At 44.5% G+C, this 11,323-nt stretch overlaps 2 protein-coding genes across 2 annotated transcripts; both read right to left on the reverse strand.

The window, feature by feature from the left end:
- Positions 1–4,413: 4,413 nt before the first annotated feature.
- On the reverse strand, positions 4,414–7,150 carry LOC125230877. The gene is made up of 3 exons (XM_048136129.1): positions 6,243–7,150; positions 5,095–5,724; positions 4,414–4,417 (listed from the first exon to the last, which is right to left on the reverse strand). Exons 1-3 carry the CDS (start codon positions 7,148–7,150, stop codon positions 4,414–4,416), a joined length of 1,542 nt encoding a protein of 513 aa, XP_047992086.1.
- Positions 7,151–8,289: 1,139 nt separating this feature from the next.
- Positions 8,290–10,141, reverse strand: LOC125231445. Its single transcript, XM_048136903.1, has 3 exons — positions 9,662–10,141; positions 9,056–9,193; positions 8,290–8,426 (listed from the first exon to the last, which is right to left on the reverse strand). Exons 1-3 carry the CDS (start codon positions 10,029–10,031, stop codon positions 8,407–8,409), a joined length of 528 nt encoding a protein of 175 aa, XP_047992860.1. The 5' UTR covers positions 10,032–10,141; the 3' UTR covers positions 8,290–8,406.
- Positions 10,142–11,323: the final 1,182 nt, after the last annotated feature.

Genomic DNA, 11,323 nt, shown 5'->3' on the forward strand with positions numbered 1-11,323 from the left:
CATCGCTCGATAGGGAACATGGTGAATGCGCGCATTGACGACCTAAAGAGCAGACTCCCCCCGGCGCCGATTACTCGGCCGCCATTAGCGTCAGACCGAAGAAGTGCAGATGCGGCCAATGCTGCAGTCTCGTCAGTCATTGATTTGCCGGATGATCCCTGGACCCCGCTGCCAGCCCCAGAGCCTGCTTCTAGAGCCACGAAACCCAGGAAAGTGGCAGAGGAACAGGCAGGGTCAACACTGATGCCCCCTGCAAGGGCTGCACCGGCCCCTAAAGCAGGGCATAAGAAGAAAAAAGGGGCTACCAAGCAGGTACCCCTAGAGACTTCTTCTCTTGCGGGAAATACTATTCCCACCCCGGCTCCCCGAGCAAAGAGGGTCCCCCAAGTGGCTACGCAACCACCACCGACTGCCTCAAATGAGAAATGGACGGAAGTCCTCGGCAGGAAGACAAAGAAAAAAGCCGTGCAGTCTACGGCAGCAGCAGCTAAACAAGCTGCCAAGCCGAAGCCGAAGCCGCGAAAATTGGTGGCCCCATCGTCCGCGGCCATAGTACTGGCGTTAAAACCAAACTCGGAGGCCACCTATGCCTCGCTCCTGTCCAAGGCAACGACGTCGTTTAGCCTCGCTGAGGTGGGGATAGACCACGTCAATGTACGTAAAACTGCTGACGGAGCGCGCATCTTAGAGGTTTCCGGTACGGACAACGGAAGAGCAGCGGACTTAATCTGCGAAAAACTGGAGGGACTGATCGGCAATGATGCGAGAGTGTACTGACCAATTAAAATGGCCGGACTTAGAATCTCAGGCATCATTGAGTCTGAAACAACCGAGTCCGTTGCAGCGGCAGTGGCAACTAAGGGTGGCTGCAAAATTGAAGAGGTCAAGGTCGGTGCCATACGAACTTCCTACAACGGAACGGGTTCCACCCTTGTAAAGTGCCCGGTTATTGCGGCCAACAAAATTTTAGAGGGGGTAGATTACTCATAGGGTGGACAAGTGCAACCGTTCAAGCACTCGAGCCAGCGCCACTCCGGTGCTATAAATGTCTGGGGGCGGGGCATACACGTGCAACGTGCCCGTCGCAAGTGGAAAGGGGCGGTCTGTGCTTCAGGTGCAGCAAGCCGGGACACAAAGCACCTGAATGTACAGAGAAGCCCTTCTGCGCGGTATGCCACCAGGCGAAAAAACCATCGGGCCACTATATGGGAGGTATATCCTGCTGCCCCCCACCAACAAAAGGACGTACGGAGCCCGCCCGGATCCAACGGCCCAACCAGAGTAACACCGATACGGTTGATGAGGGACAACAGATGGAGCTGTAATGCATCCACGCCCGTTTGAAATATTACAGACGAACCTCAACCACTGCGCCCGCGCCCAAGATCTGCTGATGCAGGTAATAGCAGAGTGGAGCATAGGCGTGGCCGTTGCCGCGGAACCATATTTCGTTCTTCCTCAGCCAAATTGGGTAGGAGCAAGTGACGGGACAGTGGCACTAGTGGTACCGGCAGTTGGCAATTTTCCTCCCCTGACTGCAGTTCATAAAGGCCCTGGTGTCGCAGCAGCCAAATGGGGCAACGGCGTCCTCATCGGGACCTACTTCTCCCTGAACAGGCCACTGTCGGATTTCGAGTCATACCTGGACGATCTTGAAAGGCTGATAAGGAGACTCGCACCAACTCCTGTACTCTTGATGGGGGACCTCAATGCCAAGAGCGCAGCCTGGGGGTCTGCAGTCACCGATGCGAGGGGCGAAATACTTAGGGACTGGGTGGCGGCATTAGGTCTGGTGGTCCTGAATCGGGGACGCGCCAATACATGTGTACGCCAACAGGGAGGATCTATTGTGGATGTTACTTTTGCAACCCCTGTTGTCGCCCACCGGATCGATAACTGGCGTGTCTTGGAGGACGTGGAGACTCTCTCTGACCATGTTTACATTAGGATGACTGTCTCTCCGTCTCCAGCGATCACAACACAGGCTCGAATCCGCTACAAGCAGCGGGTAGGCGTCGCCCCAACGGCTTCCCTAGGTGGTCTTTGTCCAGCCTAGATAGGGACATGATCGAGGAGGCTGCGATAATCGAGGCTTGGTGTACCCCTCTACCAGACAACATAGGGACTGAACAAAGAGCAGCCCACTTCCGCAAGTCTCTCACCACAGTGTGTGATGCCGGTATGTCGAGAACGAGGAAGCTACCTGGGAGAAAGCAGGTTTACTGGTGGTCGGAAGAAATTGCCGCCCTCCGAGTAACTGCTAATGCTGCTCGCCGTAGATATGTCCGATGCAGGCGCAGGCATCACACGGCGAATGAAGAGGAGACACTCCATGAGGCCTTAGTAGCTGCAAAGGCGGCTCTTAGAGTAGCCATATCCAAGTGCAAGGACGAGGCTCGAGAGGAATTCCTCAGTACTTTGGATCGAGATCCATGGGGGTGGCCATACAAGCTGGTCAGGAACAAACTGAAATGTGCTACCCCGATGGACTCTATGGAACTGGAGCTACTGAGGAGGGTAGTAGAGGGCCTCTTCCCGGAAGTGCCAAATTTTGTTCCACCTGTCATGGCTGCCCCAGTGGAAGAGCCGGAGGGTCTCGCGGATGTTCCGTTAGTCACTGATGACGAATTTATGAGGGCTGTATTTAAAATGAGGGCCAGCAAGAAAGCTCCCGGACCGGACGGCGTACCTGGGAAGGCTCTATCACCAGCTCTGAAACACCTAGGGACCAGATTGCGTGACCTCTTCAACGACTGCCTCCAAGAGGGTACATTTCCTCGTTGCTGGAAGGAGGGAAGGCTGTGTCTATTGCGAAAGGAGAGTCGTCCGGCTGACTCTCCCTCAGGATATCGCCCCATTGTCCTCCTAGATGAAACGGGCAAGATGTTAGAGCGCATCATCGCAAGGCGCATCATTAAACATCTGGAGGACACGGGCCCAAACATCAGCGACCGACAATTTGGGTTCCGAGAGGGGCGATCCACAGTAGACGCAGTCGGTGCGCTGCAAACCTTTAACGATCTGGCAGCGGAGAAAAGGGAGGGAGCCATTGCAATATCTCTTGATATTGCCAATGCCTTCGGCTCTCTCCCTTACTCGGTAATAAAAGAGGCGCTTCGTTATCATGACGTGCCCTTGTATTTGAGGATTATCATAGAGCACTACCTTGCAGACAGGATAGTGCTCTATGAATCAGGAGGTACACGCTTAGAACGTCGAATGGAGTGCGGTGTTCCACAGGGGTCGGTGCTGGGGCCCCTGCTCTGGAATATCGGCTTCGACTGGGCCATAAGAGGAGTTCAACTTCCCCGCATGGCCACCATTTGTTATGCCAATGACACGATGGTGGCTGTGAGGGGAAGAGACTACCAAGAGATTCTAAGGAGAGCCGCAGTGGCAACCGAGCTAACAGTTGGGCGAATCAATTTGCTCGGCCTCACGGTGTCACTAGCCAAGACGGATGCCGTGGTCTTCGGTGGAAAGGGCTGGCGGCTTCGGCCCGACGATATCATTCCTGTTGGGGGAGACGCGGTCCCTCTAAAACCCCAAATTAAATATTTGGGTCTCATTTTAGACAGACATTGGGACTTCGAGGGACACTTTACAAACTTGGTTCCTCGCCTCATCGGGGCTGCTTCGGCGCTGAGTAGACTCCTGCCGAATGTCGGAGGACCCAAAGACCCATGTCGGCGCCTATATGCGAATGTCATTCGTAGCATGGCGCTTTATGGTGCGCCGATATGGGCGGGAAGGTTGAATAACAAAACTCGGGCCCTGCTCCGGAGACCTCTGTTAAAGGAAGAAACAATATCCTAGGGTCCTATAAAGTATTTTAAATGAATAGAAAATCAGAAATACGTGTGAGACGAATGATATATTGTCCAAGAAGAAGTTGTACATATGTTACCATGGAAACCATGAATATTAATGTTGCTAGTCATAAGACATACATAGGTATACAAACTACATTCTGCAACATACTCCGCCGACAGAAAATAACAAATAGGCTTGAAATCAATAGCTTCTTAAATATATATACTACATTTTTATTAGCTTCTTGCATAGTTGCATTACACAGCTTTATATTTGAGTGGACTGTAATCTTTTAAGGTTTGTAAATTGAAATTATGTTAACACTTACTAAAAAACTTAATAAGCAGCTATGTAGGCAATTTCACAAGATTGCTGATGTAGTTATGAAATAGTAAATAACATAAGACACATTTTATAGAACAAAATAAACATTGGATGCAACCAGCATCAACATAAATAATCCATACCATGACTACCTACTCATAGAACAGTTATAATTTAGTAGGATTTTTAACCATGTCATAATACACTGAACTAAATATCAACATAGCATATTATGAAAGTGTCACATAACACATTTTGTTTAAAGAAAAATATTATTCATCTAAAGGCAATATACAAACTTTGGTAATAGAAGTTGTATGCACTTTACCATTTGCCTTCTTTACTTCTAAGGCTCTTACCTTCCCATCCTGACCTGGAAAAACCTTGGTTACTCTAGCCATAGGCCAAGTCATAGGTGTAGTATCTATTTCACGCAAGATAACTAGAGCACCTACTTTAATATTAGGCAAAGCAGTCTTCCATTTAGGACGGTTTTGCAAGACATTTAGGTATTGTTTAGACCAATATCGCCAAAAGTGTTGCTGCAATGCAGTGCATTTCCGCCAAAACTTTAATCTATTATCAGCTAAGTTCGTGATATCCTGCTCAGGATAGCAAGTTAAGGGAGCACCGGTTAAAAAATGCCCCGGCGTTAAGTAGGAAAGATCCTCTGTATCTGATGACATTGGCGTTATCGGCCTACTGTTCAAAATACCTTCAATTTGAACAAGTAGTGTGTATAATAATTCATATGTTAAAACATGTGAGCCCAACATTCTTTTCAGATGGTATTTCAAACTTTTCACCGCCGCTTCCCATAAGGCTCCGAAGACAGGGGAGTAACTAGGTATGAAATGGAATGTTGTTCCCAATTTGGCAGTTACATTTTGAACTTGCATTTGATGACATCTATTATTATTTAATTTATATAGCTCAGACAACTGAGTACTAGCTGACTTAAAAGTAGCAACATTGTCACAATAAACCTCGGTTGGAACATTACGTCTTGCAATGAAACGTTTGAAGCTAGCCAAGAATGTATCAGTAGTCAGATCTGACACCAACTCTAAATGTACGGCTTTGGTAACGAAGCACACATACACAGCAATGTAACCTTTTGTAGTGATGACACTTCTCACTCTTGACTGCTTTATTAGCATTGGTCCCGCAAAGTCTATGCCAACCTTAGCAAACGCACGATCTATGTTGACCCTACCAGCGGGCAATGAACCCATCAGCTGTTTTGCGGTTACACCTTTTAGTCTAAAACATGTGAGACATCTATTTACAAACTTTTTTACCAATCGCAAACCATTTACTATATAATAGCGTTGACTTAAATTGCTAAGCACTTCTTTTTGACTGGCATGTAACAGCTTCAAATGTTCATTTTCAATAATAAGGTGAGTCACCCTAGACTCTTTAGGTAAGATTATCTGATGCTTTTGACTATAAGGTAAGGAAGAATGTTGCAAACGTCCACCTACTCTGAGAATGCCATTAGCATCAATGAAGGGATTGACAGACAGCAAATACGATGCAACTTGCCTACCTGCCCGCAATGAAGCTAGCTCTTTATCAAAGAACCACAGACCAACCCCTATAGACATCTATTACAAGACGACTCGCTGTGGCCAGCCTTCCTAGTATTTGCACTGATATAAACGCGGGCGCTCGCCGTGCCCGATCAGTATCGACCAAGTAACAGACCCGAAAGCAGCGCGTGTTTTTCGCACAAAAAAATTGGAAAAGGGTATTTTGATGCCTTAAAGATGTCCACCTGTAGTGTGAAATGGTGTGGAAAGGTAACAAGAAGCTCAAATTTAAAAACAGACGGCATTACATTCCACAAATAAGTCATATTTATAATTTATTCAGAGCCGGCATAGGTCAACTTACATTGGCCACTTACGCGTCAGTAGAGGGACAGTCATACTTCTGTCCCTTTTCATCTGGCGCGAATGCCCGCCGTCCTTGAAACGGCCAATCACAGCGCGCTTAACACATTCCCCGCCCGCTCCTCGCACCCCAAACACTGGTGACTCGTATCGCGAACCAAATATGACAAGACTGCCACTCTATAGGAGGTTCTCTGTGCAAAGAACTTTTCCTGTTCATTTTTTATAATTAAATGCAATGCCTGAGTGGCCTCGCTAAATGTAATGAAATTAAGCTTAACTTTTTGTGAACCCGGCCTCACATTTTTACAGAACCTTTGTATATAAGCAAGCACATTTACTGCCCTATTAATGTTAGAAAACTTATCTAACAAATCATTTGCAAGAGAAACCGATTGATATGATGCCATGCACACCGGCTTGGATCCATCTGCATGCTTGATCTCCGGTAAGTTGTCAGGTACATTCTTACAGTCATCGGTGAATTTATACTCTGGATCAGACATGCAAGCTGGACCACACCACCACAGTTGGTTACCTTGTAGTTCGCTGGGTTGTACACCTCGACTCAAACAGTCAGAGGGATTGAGGTCAGTTTTTATATACAACCATTGAAAACCCTTTGTATATTCATTGATTAATTTGACTCTATTAGCAACATAAGCATTTAACTTTGTTGGATCCGTTTTTTGCCATGCCAGAACAACCTGAGAATCACTGAAAAGATGCACACTTTCAATAGAAATCTTCTTACTTAATGTATTGTATGCTCTCAAGCATAATTTTGCCATTAAAAGTGATGCATTTAATTCTAATCGTGGCACAGTCAATTTCTTGTCTTTAGATGCAATGCGACTCTTAGAACAAAGAAGAGACATAGATACTTTACCATGCTTGTCAGTGACTCTTAGATAAATAGCAGTCCCATATGCAAAAACTGAGGCATCACCAAATGCTACAAGCTGAGCAGACTGAATATTGTCAACAGTAACATTTCGTTTGATTTTAATCTCTTTCATTGCCTGCAAATCATTGTAAAAATCTAGCCATTTTTTAAATAGCATTGGTGAGGGCTCAGAGTCCCAGTCAGTACAAGACTGAGTCAACTTTTGCATGATTATTTTTGCTTGGACAAAAACGGGTCCAGCTAGACCTAACGGGTCATAAAACTGGCTTAATATAGCTTAAAATTTGCCTTTTTGTCTTAGGGACATTTTTTGACATTGGACATGAAAGTTTAAAAGAATCAGAGTCAATATCTAACTTTAAACCCAAAGTTTTGATGTCCTTATTGAGTTCCAGTTCCCCAACAACCTGCTGTTCTACTGGAATGTTTGTCAAAATTGAAGGGTCATTGGCTGCCCATTTATGCAAAGTAAAACTACCTTTAGCAAGTAATTCTATCAATTGGTTTTGTGTGTCAACAATCTTTGCCAAGCTATTCTCTGTATGTATGATGTCATCTACATAGGTCGAGTTAAGTATTGCCGAACTGGCCAGAGGATATTGCCTCTCAAATCTTGTGGCCAGCTCATTCAGGCATTTTGTTGAAAGATAACTAGATGACTTCATGCCATAGGAGACAGTGTTTAATTGAATACACTTTATTGACTCATTTGGAGTGTCTCGCCAAAGAATGTTTTGCAAAGAACGCTGCTCTTTTTGAATTAATATATTGCGGAACATACGCCTAATGTCACAAGCAATGAAATACTTGTGTACCCTGAAAGACAACAGTATGTCAAATAACTCCTGCTGAACAATTGGGCCATTCATTAAAATATTATTCAGTGAAATCTTATTGCTTGTTAGCATTGATCCGTCAAAAACCACACGAAGCTTTGTAGAGACTGCATCGGGCCTCAAAACAGCCGAATGTCCCATAAAATAGACAGGATCTTTATTAAGATCATATGAGGAAATGTCAACATATGATCCATGACCTAAATCAATATATTCATGTATGAAATCCTTATACCCGTCATACAACATCTGATCCTTCTGAAATCTCTTTTCTAGATTATAGAATCTTTTAAGAGCTAGCCCAAATGAATCTCCTAATGTATTGTTCACATCATAGATAGGTATTTTCAATGGCAAAGAAACTGTAAATTGATTATCTTCTAGTTTGACAGTTTCAGTGAACAATTTTTCGCACTGCTGTTGTTCAGATGTATGTTCCGCATATATTTCAGGTACTTTTTCTGTATGCCAAAAATTGGACATCGTATCACGTATATCAGTTTGACATTCTTGACAGAAAAGAGTGACAGCAGGTCGCTTAAGAATAGAAGATGGAACATCACCTCCTACAATGTAACCAAACTGTGTGTGTACCAAGCTGGGTGCGGCATCAGGATCGCGCAGCTCCTCAGGCTGCGACAACAGGCACTGAAAAAAGATATTTGCAGCCAATAAAATATCTATCTTGCTCGGGATATGAAAGGAGTCATCGGCTAATGTTATATTTTCAGGGATCTTAATTTTTGAAATATCAATTTCAGTTTGTGGCAACATTTCCTTGGTAAACTTGTCTACCACTAACAGTTTTACATTTGTTTTAAATGGATAAACACATGAGAAAATATCTAGTTGCAAACTATGTTTGATGCATTTATCATTTAAAGTTACACCAGTTATAGTAGTTCCAGGTGAGAGCGGATGACCTAGTTCCTTTGCCAGCTTTGCTGTAACAAAGGAATTCTGAGATGCACAGTCAAGCACAGCCTTGACAATGATCTCTTTCCCGCTTTTGGAAATCACCTTGACCTTAACCGTTGGCAACAACACCAGTGGCTCATTATTAACGCTAGCCAAGGATATCGATGGCTTCTCTTCATTTACATGCAGCAATGAATTGTGGTTTTCCTTGCACTCCTTACACTTAAAATGAAATTTGCACTTTCCTGGGTGAGTGTTAAGGCATGTTTTGCAAAGCTTTGTTTCCTTAACAAACTCAAGTCGCTCAGACATTGAAGCTAGAGAAAACTTAGGGCATGCATATAATTTATGTTGCTTACCACAGTATAGGCAGTCCTGGGATGGTTTTGTAGTGACAAACGATGATGAAGCTGCCTTAGCTACAGCTACCTTACTCGCAGCACCGCTTGCTGTATCACCCCGTCCCTCACTGTTCTCTAGGGCAAGTGCCCGACTTTCTAGAAATTTCAAAAAGTCACTTAAGGATGGTTGCATCAAAGAATCCCTGCGTAAATGATACTCACGGTTGGATATTGGGTCAAGTTTTTTAGTTAACAGACAAATGAGAATGCTGTCCCATTTCTCTATAGCCTCACCTAGGTTCTTTAGTGCAGCTAAATGCTGTTTAGTTACAGAAATCAGTGAGCGCAAGGCACTATGACTCGATTTTGTTAGCATAGGCAACTCAAACAATGCATTTATATGTTCATTGATGATTCTAAATTTATTATCGTACCTATCTGCTAAAATTCTTAAAGCTTCGGCATAACTTTGACCTATGACAGGTAGGTTTTTGATTAAATCAAATGCTTCAGCTTTTAGGAAGCTTCGTAAGTAAAAAAGCTTTTGCACACTGTCAAAACCTTCATTATTATGAATAAGGGCATTGAACATTTCAATAAAAGGTCTATAATCGGTGTATTTACCTGAGAAAGTTTGCATCTCTATATTAGGTAATTTTAATTTAGAAGATACGTGGGGCGTCGCTGGCGCTACCGATCTAGCGTCTGAAGAGGTGGGTCCAGGTCCAGATAACTCTACGATGCGATTTCGCATCGCGGCGACACACTCGAAGTATGTGGTTTCGATGGGTTCGGGATCCTCCTGGTCTCCTACATCCAGTGTGAGCTGCTCATAGCCATCGAATGCCTCCTGGGCCCTCTCTATCATCAATTTCAACATCTCGATGTCATTGACGTAGGTCGAGTCCATTTTGTTTTTAATCCTCGTTAGCGCTGCTTTTTTAGCGCCCCGGCGCGCTACAAGCGCACGACGCTCTTCTTCGGATTTCTCCATGTTTTAAAACACCACACCATGCATAACCTTTTAACGTGCACACACACAACAAGCTAAATTCACTATATTTTTTCACCAAATTTTCTGAAACAAAATAATTGACAAGTACATTCAAACCCAAACGTTACTTGTTTGTTTCTGTCGCTCCTTTTCACGCGCGCGAGATATGGCTCGCAGCGCAGCGCAGTAAATTCGGAGATGCGTTTATAGAACGCGTTGCTGCCGGCTCGTCGAACGTTGCTGGCGCGGCACAATGGCGGCACCTTCAAAATCTGCTACGCCGAACGAGACGAACAGAAATTTTGCTTGATGGAATTCGCTCAAATTGACGCACTGATTTTAATAAAACACTTACTTGTTCCACGGCTGAAGGACCATGTTAAAGGAAGAAACAATATCCTAGGGTCCTAAAAAGTATTTTAAATAAATAAAAATCAGAAATACGTGTGAGACGAATGATATATTGTCCAAGAAGAAGTTGTACATATGTTACCATGGAAACCATGAATATTAATGTTGCTAGTCATAAGACATACATAGGTATACAAACTACATTCTGCAACAACCTCAGAGGGTTATTGCACGGCGTATCATAAGAGGATACTCGACGATTGGACACGCAGCCGCATGTGTCCTCGCTGGCAAAATGCCTTGGGAGCTGGACGCTCGGATATTAGCCGAGCGCTACAATCAGAGGGTAGAACTCCGAACTGCTGATGAGCGTCTAGCGCCCCGGGAACTGGAGGCACGACTGCAGGAGACTAGGAAAAGAGAGAGGGACCGCTGGAAGAGCCAATTGGAGGACGAGCCCTATGGAACGTACACAATAGGAGCGCTCCTCCCGTCCTTTGACGCATGGCTCGACCGCGAACACGGCGTCCTGGGGATACCCCCATTTGCCAGAATTTCATTTGCCATAATTTTATTTGCCATCCTATTCAACAATCATAATATTGTTTCTCATAACATCTTATGCCATAATCATTGTTTACTATATTAATCTAGTGCCAGAAACTTTGTTTCCCATAAAGTCAGTTTCCATAATGTCATTTGTCAGAATCATCGAAATCCGTAATTACCACTTTCCATACCATCATTTGTCATACAAATTAGCGTCCGAAAAGTCAATTTCCATAATGTGCTTTGGCAGAATCGAAAACTACTATAATAGGTACTAGAAGGACTAGAGAATGAAACTGCTATCAGAAAGCAGGTTAGGTTAGAACTGTGACCCCCTGGAAAATGAAACTGCTATCAGAAAGTAGGTTAGGTTAGGTTAGAACTGTGAACCT

This window comes from Leguminivora glycinivorella, chromosome 11 (genome assembly GCF_023078275.1).
Source record: "Leguminivora glycinivorella isolate SPB_JAAS2020 chromosome 11, LegGlyc_1.1, whole genome shotgun sequence".
Lineage (NCBI taxonomy): Eukaryota > Metazoa > Arthropoda > Insecta > Lepidoptera > Tortricidae > Leguminivora > Leguminivora glycinivorella.